Source organism: Malaclemys terrapin, chromosome 8 (genome assembly GCF_027887155.1).
Source record: "Malaclemys terrapin pileata isolate rMalTer1 chromosome 8, rMalTer1.hap1, whole genome shotgun sequence".
In the NCBI taxonomy this organism is placed as follows: Eukaryota; Metazoa; Chordata; order Testudines; family Emydidae; genus Malaclemys; species Malaclemys terrapin.
Genome location: NC_071512.1, coordinates 9,028,517 through 9,040,615, shown reverse-complemented (window position 1 = coordinate 9,040,615; position 12,099 = coordinate 9,028,517). Strand labels below are relative to the sequence as shown.

General features: G+C 42.3%; 1 protein-coding gene across 1 annotated transcript in view; it reads right to left on the bottom strand.

Moving 5' to 3' along the window:
- The window catches only part of COL23A1 (collagen type XXIII alpha 1 chain), a 327,013-nt gene that overhangs the window by 20,142 nt on the left and 294,772 nt on the right, over nucleotides 1–12,099 (bottom strand). The window contains exons 13-21 of the mRNA XM_054037338.1: nucleotides 11,349–11,393; nucleotides 10,348–10,410; nucleotides 9,340–9,384; nucleotides 8,689–8,766; nucleotides 5,154–5,207; nucleotides 4,064–4,108; nucleotides 3,604–3,684; nucleotides 1,895–1,957; nucleotides 605–646 (exon numbers count right to left, since the gene is read on the bottom strand). Coding sequence (XP_053893313.1) covers nucleotides 605–646; nucleotides 1,895–1,957; nucleotides 3,604–3,684; nucleotides 4,064–4,108; nucleotides 5,154–5,207; nucleotides 8,689–8,766; nucleotides 9,340–9,384; nucleotides 10,348–10,410; nucleotides 11,349–11,393 — 516 coding nt within the window. The remainder of the gene's footprint in view (nucleotides 1–604; nucleotides 647–1,894; nucleotides 1,958–3,603; nucleotides 3,685–4,063; nucleotides 4,109–5,153; nucleotides 5,208–8,688; nucleotides 8,767–9,339; nucleotides 9,385–10,347; nucleotides 10,411–11,348; nucleotides 11,394–12,099) is intronic.

The following is a 12,099-nucleotide window of genomic DNA, read 5'->3' as shown; positions in this document are numbered from 1 at the left end:
AGAAGTGCTCCCTTATTCAGTGTCTCAGAATAGTTCCCAAGACATGCTGCCTCTTCCTCCCACCTACAAATGTGCTCAGTACGTTGACTAGTCTGTAATCTTCTGGCATATCTCAAGGCTCTGTTTTGTCCTACGTTTGCCACCTCCCAGACATCTTAGAGGTCTCTGTTGCATAAGCTCAGGGGGTGTCAATCCTGCAATGGCAAAATTCCCTTGACTTCAGTAGGACCAGAATCCAGCCTAATTTGTACAAGTGTATATGCTGATGGCAGTTCTGGCCATTTCTATTCCTAAAATGCCGGGGCATGCACTGTTATCAACTGCAAATACAGTTACACAAGTGCTCAAACACATTCCTGATTCAGGGCCTGAAACACAGCATTCAGACCTTTCTAGAGAAAACTTTACAGAACACAAGAAATAGTGCTCAAGCTAGTTTGGAAACCACATTATGGCCTGTTAGTCCCTAATTCTTCAGACTGCTCAATGAAGTCTAAGGTGCGTAGGATAGCAGACAATAAAGCGCCTCCTTCTTTAATAAATTTAATGTGTTAATGAATTTTCAGACATTCTCTACTGTAAGTGCCGTTCGTCATAAACTTACCATAGGGCCTGGCAATCCAGGGGGTCCTGGTTCTGGTATTATCTGAAAATAGGAATTTCATTATGTATTAAAGTGGGTTGGTAGCATGTACTGGATTGTGCCAAATTAACACCTGAATAGTGAGGTCACTGATTATTGTTTAACTAGTTTTAGTTAATAACACCTGGATTCACAAAGGGACTTGTCAAGGAGGAGAAGAATGACACCTGCTGGACCAAGATGACAGCTGAATTATGGGATATTCTGAGATGGGTGCCCCTCAAGCTCTCCTATTGAAGTTGTTCCACGTTAATTAAATATTGATTGGGCCAGAGAAAGTGAGAATGACTCTACGGCCTAGTGGTTAGGGCATTCACTTGCAAGGTGGCATTTCCCTACTCTAACCTCTTCTCCTCAATCAGGCAGGGGTGGGAAACTTGAACTGGTGGTCTACCCTATCCAGTGGGCTAAAGGAGATAAGGGATGTCCTCCCTCCCTCTCTCATTGTATGTAGAGCTAGGTGGCCTCTGAGCACGCCTACCTGACGGGGCCTCGCAGGCAAGTTAGGTGTAAAGTGCCTATCGTCCCCCTGTTCGGGGATCACGCTGGCGCCTAGAGGGAGGCAGTAGTGCATATGCCCAGAGGGAACTTTTACTGTAAAAGTTTAGGTGCTGAGTGAGTTTAGGTGCTTACAAGGTGAGGCAGCAGCCAAGCTGGATCATAGTGGTGTCTAAAAACAGGACTTGGGCATCTAAGTACCTTTGTGGATCCAGCCCTAAACATCTGAAGAACTTCACAAAATACAAGTGCCTGAATGTGATTTCTCTAATTTTCTTAGGAATCTATCCCCTTTCATGCAGACCTGAGAAGAATGGCTTCCTATTTCATTAAAACAAATAATCTCAGTTCTGGTGTCATTAATAAAAAAGCTTTAATTGAAACCAACTTTAAAAAAGAATTTAAAATGAGCAAACAAAATATATATGTAAATACTGTAAAATCGCAATAAAGTCACAAGGATGTTTTTTCAGAATAGGACATAATTACCACATCGCTGCTCAACACTTCCATGACCAATGTACAATCTGAGGCTAAAAAGAACATTAACTTTGCAGAGTTATCCACAGATGCATCGCAACGCTTCACTCTGCGAGGAAGAATTGTGCATCAGTTCTAGTTGAAAATGCAGTGTTTTGCTCGTCACCATTACTGCTACATGTACCTAAAGGACTAAAAATACAACTGCAGCCTATGCACACGCCAGCTTCTTTTAATATTGATAGTATCAACAACACTGTGCTAATGTCTTACATGATTGTTCTGCAAACACGGGGATCCGGTTTCTCCTTTCTCTCCTTTTGGCCCATCGATTCCCTAAATGGTAAAAACATAATGCTGAGTTTACACATCCAAGGCTTCCAAAAAGGCTATAAGAAGAGAGACAAATATATTTTCCTCACCTTATCCTGAAGTCTTTATTCAAGCAAAATTCTTATTCGCTTCAGTGGGACCGTTACATGAGGGAAAGGGGTTTTGCCGAAATAAGGTTTTTAACATGGGCTCCCTACTGGGACAGCTACTGTTTCCATTGTCTTGCTGAAGCTCAGGGATGGCACAGGCTTGTCAGGCTCTGATCCTGCATGTTATGTTCTGCCTGAGCAGACCCTCCCTGTCATCACTGAGCTGCACTGATTTTCACCCACACGGGGCAGCTTGCACCACTGGCGCCTTAATATTTATGGCTCTGATTCAGCAAAGCAGTTAAGCACATGCTTAACTCTAAGCCCCCAAAAGGGCTGAAAGGGTCTTCAAGAAGTCGTCGAATCCAGGTCCCTGGGCCGAGGCAGGACCAAATAAACTTAAGACTATCCCTGACAGGTGTTTGTCTAACCTCTTCTTAAAATCCTCCAATGACGGGGATTTCACAAATACCCTTGGAAGCTTCCAGAGCTTACCTACCTTTATAGCTAGAAAGTTTTTCCTAATATCTAACCAAAATCTCCCTTGCTGCAGATTAAGTCCATCATTTCTTGTCCTACCTTCAGTGGACACAGAGAACAATTGATCCCCATCTTCTTTATAACAGCCCTCAAAATATTTGAAGACTATCATGTCTCCCCTCAGACTTCTTTTCTCAAGACTAAACAGGCCCAGTTTTTTAAACCTTTTCTCATAGGCCAGGTTTTTTAAACCTTTTATCATTTTTGTTGCTCTCTTCTGGACTCTCTCTTTCCTAAAAAGTGTGGTACCCCGAACTTGACACGTGCCTAAGTCCCATTGACTTCAAATGGCAGTTAAGCACATAATTTTAAGTGCTTTGCACGGGTCTATGAGAACTATGTTGTCTGGGGACCTGAGAATGTGTTTCTGCAACTTCCACCAAAAACCTCTCTAGACATCACAAATAGCTCCTTAATAAATCAGCACAGTTCTGTCCCCTCAAGTGAGTTTGCTTCACATTTTCCAAGAGCTAGTGCATTTTTCAACTTACATTACAGTACTGATGGAAAACAGGTTGAAGAACAAGGTACCTTTCGTGACAGCGCTACTCAAGATACAAAACACACAGGTGGAGAAAGAAGAACATGGGGAGAAAGCCTAGCATAAGTTTGTACAATAATAATCATATCTTACTGTATTGATTGTGGTATTACTGCTGAAGAAACAACACTGGTGGTGAACATGCAGCTCACTCCTCATGCCCTTTGCTAAAAATGTACCTCTTCTTATTCAGTTAATCACCTTTGTTTTCCATCAGCGAATCATTTCATGTATTCTAAAAGTGACTTTAGCTAAGCAATGCCATTTGCAAATATTTCTTCAGCTCCTTGAGAGTTCTGACATATCATAGCATTAATATTACTGTTAACAAGGAGAACTAAGCTTATGAGTTAACAGTAATATTGGTTTGATAGGGATATAATTTAAACTAACAAAGCATCTAGATATATAACACACATGTATGGAAACAATATGCTGGAGGCAATAAACCCCATGTATATATTGACAGACAGACATACCGGTAGGCCAGACAAGCCCATCTCTCCGATCTCTCCTTTTTGTCCCATTATCCCAGGATTTCCTGGGTCTCCTTTAGATCCCTGCAGGTCACAAAACAGAGCTTTATTAGGAGAAAGGTAGCTCTCTATCTATAGATACAGCTCTATCGATCTATCTAAATATAAAGGAGCAACAGATACCTCCCCTTTTGCTCCGTCTTCTCCATATTACTACTTCTTCAGTACACATCAAAACATCCCTTAATATTAAACATTGTAAATACTGATTTTGCAGTGCAGTAGAATTTAATTTAGTGGCTGAAGAGAATGCAGAAATTTAAGATTTACTAAAGAATTTGAGAGAATGTTTCATGAGCTACACAAAACTAATTCAACTTGTGTGGGATCTGAACAGCATCCTGGAAACTGCTAACTGCCCTACCAGAACAGTTATAATGTTATAAAACCATACATCTGGTACCTTTTCTCCATCAACTCCAGGTGTACCAGGCAATCCAAGCTCCCCCTAAAGCAGTACAAACGAATAAAGGTATAACATCAGGTGAAACCAGAAAATAATTTCACAAAAGAATTGGATGTAAAAGTAAATTCTCCTTTTGTACCGAGTCTGACGGCCATCAACTCATGAGCAGCCTGAGGTAGAAAATGGCATCTTTTGATTTCAAGTGAAGTGCCAGATTTCATTAGTCAAGTAGAATTTGGATTGAACTGATGGGCAGAGATATACATTATTCTGAACCAATCTAAATATCATTTCCTAGTAAGATACTTTTGTGCATATTTGTTATAAGAAATTATAACTGATTGACTATTATTTATTGCCTATTGATCTTGACCCTGAATGCGGGTGACCATTTCACAAGGAGTGGCTGGTACTGGTGCTGGTACTGTACAATACTAAATATGTGTATGTGAAACACTAAGACATGCTAGGTGTGAGAACATGGCTTCTGATAGGAGAAAACAAGATAAAACCTAGAATTTAGGACTATCAATAGCCAAGCACAGTGCATGCTCACAAGTATTTTCTTTATCAATAGGTGTAATACAGACTCCACTGAGTTCAGTGGCAAAACTCCCATTGACTTCAGTGGGGCCTGAATTTCACCCCAATGTATACAGGAATGTGTATGGGCTCACTTCCAAGTACAGTATAACACATTCATTCAGACAAGGCCGGCAGAAGAGTGTTGGTCCAGTGATGGAGTGAAAAAAAACAAATATACTTTTGCATCTAGGTAAAAGGCTTCTGTTGTTCAGAGAGGAGGGGAATTTAGAATGCTCTCTTTCCTGCAGACAGACTCATGAGTTAAAATACCCAGGTTCAGTCCTTTCCTGCCTCCCACTCCTTTGTGATTTGGGAGACATTTCTCCAGTCTTGCTCTAAGATGTCATCACCAGGGGACACATCCCGCCATAGTTCCGCATGGAGAACTCCCATTGATTTTGATAGGAGGTTTGCATGAGGATCAATGTCAGGATGTGGTGAGGGGGTACTGTATACGCTGCATGCCACGAAATACTGTCTGTATAACAGAGGTCAATCCAACCTTTGGTCCTGGAGCTCCTTGAGGGCCTGGTGGCCCTTGGGGACCTGGTGGGCCCTGAAAACACAGCAAAGAAAGATGGCATAAATAGAACTGTCTTGAATATCATTACTAATCCAGCACACGTTCACTTCACTCTGGAGATCAGCCATGAGCGCAGCTTCTCATATAGGCTACGTCTACACTTGGAGCCAGGGGTGTGATTCCCAGCTTCAGCTCATCATGCTGGCACGCTAAAAATGGTAGCATACTTGAGGTAGCATGGGCAGGAGCAAACAGTGGCACAGGCTAGCCTCCCTGAGTGCGTACCCACAGTATACCCACACAAGCTGGGAATCAGCCCCCTACACACACTCCAAATGTAGACGTAGCCATAGATTTATAGTAAATATTTTTCTAAATTATCATAGCACAAATGTCCATGACAAGATCAGCTAATATTAAACACACAAGGCTGTTTCCCACAACACAGGAAATGTTAGCTCAAAAAAGACTGTGTCCAATTTGGTGTAGAGGGCCGTGCTAGCACTGAAATACTCGTGCTTAAAAGGCACACATTTCTAGATATAAGTAGTTCTGGTCCAAAATCTGCCTTGTTGCCTGTGGGATCTTACTTTTTCCATCCCCTCATTACTGGCCAACCTTATGCTGGAAACACATCCAAGAGGAATGGTGCCTACCAATTCAGATGGACAGTAGACTAGATAGGCAAAACTCCCTTATCTATGGCTCAACGTGACCATGATGTTTGAAATCAACCAGCCAATTCAACTCAACTCTACTGGTAGGTGAAACACGAATTCCATTATGCCACATATGACATGATTAAAAATAAGTAGAAACAGAAAAGTGTACATGAATACTAACAGCAGGAAAACCTGCTAAAAGTTTGCAAGCTCATGCAAACTATTCTTCTTACCAGAGACCCTTGCAAACCAGGAGTTTGAAAACCCTTTGATGGGGATGTATTTTGTCATTTATAAGGGATCCCTAAATGGCACCACATCAGACATCTACCCCTTCAGCTCGAAAACCAACCAGCAACATGTTGCATTATTCTGAGCTCCTAGTCCCCATTAAAAAGCAACAGAGGGCCCTGTGGCACCTTTGAGACTAACAGAAGTACTGGGAGCATAAGCTTTTGTGGGTAAGAACCTCACTTCTTCAGATGCAAGAAGTGAGGTTCTTACCCACAAAAGCTTATGCTCCCAGTACTTCTGTTAGTCTCAAAGATGCCACAGGACCCTCTGTTGCTTTTTACAGATTCAGACTAACACGGCTACCCCTCTGATACTAGTCCCCATTGTTGTACTTCACAAACAAAACAGTTTTTAAGAGGCCTGTTCACTCAGAAGCCATGAGTGGGTAAATAGGAGAAATGGCTGAGATCCCAGCGAATAAGCAGAAGGACGGTAAAGGCCAGGTCAGTGACATTTTAATAATTTACCCCTGAGCATCTCAACATGCAGCACACAGTAAACTCAACCGTCTCAGAGACTGCGGGTCATTTTGTTAGTAAACTGAAACTCCAAACGTTTGGTGGAAGCTTTCCAATGATCTCAGTCCACAAATTCCATTCACAACGCCACATGCTGTGCTATTCTGTCCAAGCAACCCATGCAGACATCTGGCATACAGTAATTACCATCACTTTATGTTTCCCTGCAGCCTGTTATAAAACAATAAAATGGTTTTCAAATGTGTCCGTAATTAAATATTTATTCTACTCAGCTTCTTTAATCTTTGCTAAATGGCAGCATTAAACATGGTCTCACTCCTTTTCTTGTATAGCAAGTAGAGGCTACACAAGGGGGGCATAATTTTCCTTTACACGAACTTCAGGAAATTTTCCTTCTGAATACACTGTCTTATTGTTTTAATTTTATAGAACTGACAGAGACAAAGGGGCAAATGGTGCCTTCCTTTACATGTATGATCTTACTATAGTCATGGGTACAGACCAATTTTGGCTCAAGCCACTTATGTGTCATTTACTGAACAAACTACTTCAATCATCTCTAGTGGGGGGGCTATGCAAAATGTTTGCTGCAAATCCTGAGACTCACCTGATTCAAGGTTTTGTGGTGACTCAAACTTGATTTACATTTGCACATTTTTCAGGGCTTCTGGGTCATGTTTTGTCACTGCACCCAGTCCTTCCACTCCCAGTCAGCACCAGGCTGGGGCCTGCAATTCCTCTGTACTCTCAGCTCCAGTATCTTCTGGGGCTGGATGACTACTCCGCCTACAGTCTCTGCTTGGTTGGGGTAAGAACACCTGATTGGGGACTAAGGGAAGCAAACCAAACAGGTCTTCTAGGGACAAACGTGCCCACTTCCCTCTGCATTTCCTCTCCACCCTGCTGCATTTGAGCAGGAAAACCTCTTGTTCCTACTGTTGTGGCTGCTTTAGCCTGGAGCCTTAGCTAATACTTAGTCTAATTGGTCTAGATAATACTTAGTCCTGCCATGAGTGCAGGGGACTGGACTAGATGACCTCTCGGGGTCCTGTCCAGTCCTAGGATTCTACGATACCACAGGCTACACCTGCATGCTTGACAGGGAACAGAATGGCATCTGACCTCAAACCCGCTCACAGTGACTCAATGTGTTCATGCACCTTAGCCCATATTGTAAACATTAGCAAATCAGGCTGAGGTAGTCTGTGCTGCTCCTGTACATCCATCTAACCAAGCCCTCTCTAGTGCACACATCAGCATGGTGTCTGAACACTGCAAACTCCTAGGAACTCACCTGATGCCCTCTGTCCTCTCACTCAGCCCTCCTGCCAGGCCACCCTTGTTCCTTAAATGTCCTCCTGGGTCAGGAGGAAGCATTGGCCTATCGGCTCCCCATTTCTTCCTAGAGACTGGGTGACCTCTCCATCATTTCCCCACATCTCTGGGGGCACTGTGTGGTCATTCCTACAAAGCAGTGTCTTGGGTGTGGCTATATGGTTAGGGCAACTATGTCCACTGTTTAGGCCCCTGCTCCTCTCTTCTATCTTCTGGAGGGTGTGATGACTCCCCCACTTCCAGTAGAGCAATGAAAACAAGGAAAACACTTCCACTCCCACTGCCAGCCAGCTCTACTCTGTTGGGATTCTACGAAGCCTCATAATCCTTAGCACAGGTATTCCCTAGCAATACACACTAGCAGTTATGGAGCATCTCGGCTTTTCGGTCTCTTTCCCAGCAGCCATGCTAATGATTATGGGGCTTCTCTCAGGCCCAGATCTATGGTGATCAGTGGGGAAGGAGTAGCTGGAGGAAAGAGAGGGTCCTGTGTGGACAATGTGAGGTTCAACCTTCCTAATTATCTTGCAATTCCTGCTCATCAATCTGGAAGCTCCCGATCACTGCATCAACCAAACTCTGCAGGGTGAACTAACTTCCCCAAGCTCCTCTAGCATATGTTTCAAGATCAGCTCTCTCACAGATTCACTGGATTTCAATTGGTGCAGTAATCTCAGCTGGTTAATTTAATTCCAGTTAAGAACAGGAGCACACAACAAATTATCATCATCATCATCATCTTACCTTGAGTGCATCCAGGATTCTGCCATCATAGTCAATTATTACAGTATCTCCCTGTTCGCCCTTCAGGCCAGGTGGACCCTGGAGACAACGGCAAATTGCAAACTTTGTGATAACAACGATGGTGTTAGCCCCTGAAAACTGGGCAGCATGAAAACAACAGCTAGAACAGGGTTAAGTACTATTTTGGACCCTAGATACTTTTGTATTTGTCTCCATATAAATATTACACATGCAATCGATACAAGAATGTAGCTATACAGAGCAAATTCTGAAAGGACCTGAAAGTATACATTGAGTGACAGGCAGAATGTAATAACCTAAGCTGGAATTTGACTGGTACAACCTCATTCTTACGAAAAAAAAGTCATGGGATCTTTCAGTGACAGCAAGCGGTCAGCACCTCTCTGAGGTCAATAGTAAAACTGGATGCAACTTAACTGACTTCACGGGAGCTATCTCCATTAATTTGGCTCAATATCTATATGGTGATTTATTTTAATATGATCCATCTTCCGTATTATTCTTATACAGTACTGAACCCTTCAACTATACAGCAACAGATGACAGACAGAGTTGGATGGAGGAAATTGACCCATGTCAAGGAGAATACAAGAATCTAAATTAGTGAAGCAAAAACAAACACTCATATACCCTTGGTCCAATGGGTCCATCTCCTCCTCTCTCACCAGGATCACCCTGAAAATGAACATCACATTTATTAGTCAGAAATAATAAGGAAAGTCAGAAGTATTATGAAAAAAGTCATTTACTGCATGACAGTCAAATACTTATTTTAGGTAAAAGTATAGTCTCAATAAGAAACTCCAACTGGTCAAGGACAAATGGATTTTAGATATTTAGACGCATATGCCTTGCTAAAATAACCTTAAAATAATCTAGCTGGCAACAAAAGAACCCAGCCTGATCAGATATAAGACAGCAAAACCATTTATACAGATTTGACCTCCCACTGAATATATTTACAAGTCACAAAGTGATGCCGTTTCAATAGCTAAGCATTTAAACCCTGAAAGTAAAAGTTCCTAATAGAGTGATACCAGCTTGAAGCAGAAGCACCAGCAAGCACAAACCAGCACTGCTGCTATGGATTTAGAAGTAGAATGGCCAAGAGCGGTCTCCCGGTTTTGAATAGTTTCATGCATGACAGGAGCATGACTGCTCTGAGCATAAACATACTTGGATGCAGATTCCATTAAAGCAAAAGCAACTGTAGAGAACCAGCTGATCATGAAGGGCGGACCTGTTCTGTTGTCACTGCTCAATACAGCTAGGTCATGTTGGTGCATTTCTTTTCAGTTGTGAAGAAAAAGTAAAACTGTGAGACACACTAACACTAGCTATGTAGAATGGATATAGTATTAATCAACACACGCGATGTAGAGGACAGAACTTACAGATTTCTTGCAAGATAATGCAGCCAAAAATGTCAGAAAGTGGTGATTTGGGAACTCTATTCTCGGTCTCAACCCACCATGGAAAGGTAAAATGCTAGTGAAAATTTACAGGCTATGTTTTGTTTTTTGCCATTTTAATGCAATTTTTAGAAAACAAATGTTTAAAACTCTTGTCGAACTGAAACCCACTGCCTCAATGCTGTTGTGACCATCTTCTAGCTTAATGAACCTGTCTTTTATTTACCTTTGATCCTGGCAATCCATCTAATCCTTTCTCTCCTTTGGGACCTGGGCTTCCTTGCTCTCCCTGAAAATAAGATAATTCACACTGAACCTTACCAGGTATGAACTTTGAAGCCAAAACATCTTAAGTCTAACTTGATAGGACAGAAAGCAATTTTCTTAAGGTTACAGTGCTTTTGCCTTATCTTAAACTTCTACACAGATGCCGGAATTATCAAAGCTTTGCTTTTATTCTAAAATGTCTTCAAGTGCTGCCCGTGCCCAAAAGGGAATTTGAAAACTAAAATGAAGCTTTCGGGCTTTCAAACGCAATAGTGGAGGACACGTTCACCAGCAAACCTTGTCCCAAAGTGGCAGCCACCATGAACATTTAGGCCCTACAATGGGAGACTTCCATGGAACAGAGTCTGCTACACTTTTGAAGTGACGTTATTATAAGGACCACACACATCCTGAATTTCCAGGTCTGGGAAATTCCCACTGGCTTTGCCTGATTCAGTTCTGCAAGATCAGGTTCTAAATGACAACTTGCAGCGTATGTCTGCACAACAATCACAAGTGTCATTTAATTAATGTCATAATCTGAGTTCTGACTTGCAGGGCTAGCCAGTGCTGAAGCTTGTGCAGCTGCAGCGTCACTGCTCAGGTACCCACGCTAGCTAGATGAAAGTGCAGGCATGTCCCCAAAAGCTGCAAATACGCCCTCGATGGCCGTGGAGACAAACCCTGTGTTTTCATTTAGTTAGTGACTGTCAACACTTTCAAGTCAACAGATAAAAAATGACAAGTGAAAATATTTGGTATTGGCATTAATACCCTAGGCGTATAGATTACACGTCTATTGTGCCTCTCTTTGTTCTTTTTAGTTTCAGATCAAAAGTGTCTGCTTATGGCTCTCTGCTTTAGGAGCAATCTGCATTGACTGTGATATCTGGCCAGCAACAGATACCAGATGGTAAAAATAGCCACCAGGCAGACAGATATAGAGCTGAAATAATTTACCTTAGGCCCTTGAAGCCCTGGCTGTCCTGGGGTCCCATCATCACCCTGGTAAAATAAAAATATACATAGAGTGTCTATCAAACCGTGAAAATACACAGGGGTCAATAGGCCAGCCAATGTTACCATTGGGTAAGAGCTCAATTATACTTATCACCATAACTCTGATGCGCTCATGGGATAGGGCCAGATTTACAGGGTTTTTAGGCGCCAATTGGGATTTACATAAGAACCTACGCAGGTTAAGTGCCTAACTCTGATTGGAAGTCAACAGGCCTTTGCGAATCTGGCCCATAATATACATGAAGATTCTGCCTGCATTTCGGAAATCGAATGCATTATATTCACTAAGAATTCTAACTTGTCAAAAAGGAGATTCACAGGTTTAGCTAGTCACTTGCTTTCATTGTTACATTTAAATTAAAGATTGTTCATGAGAATGACAGAGTTTAACCCTTATATATTGAAGATTCGGAGCCAAATTCTGTCCAGAAACACACAAGCCCTTGATTGCCTTAAGGGAAGTAAGGATGGAATAAGGCATGAGCCTTTTGGAGTTTTGGTTTCAGTTCTCTGGGAGGCATTGATATAGAACAGACTTGGGCACCAATATAAAAACTGGATAGGCAGGATTGCTCATGCAAGGCTCCCTGGTCTTCAGTGGGCTACTCAGAGCAACCGTTTGTCCTCCTCGATGAAAGGCCAGTCTCTTGTAGAAGAGCAGACATGTGTTTGTGAGCTGCTCTCCTTCTTG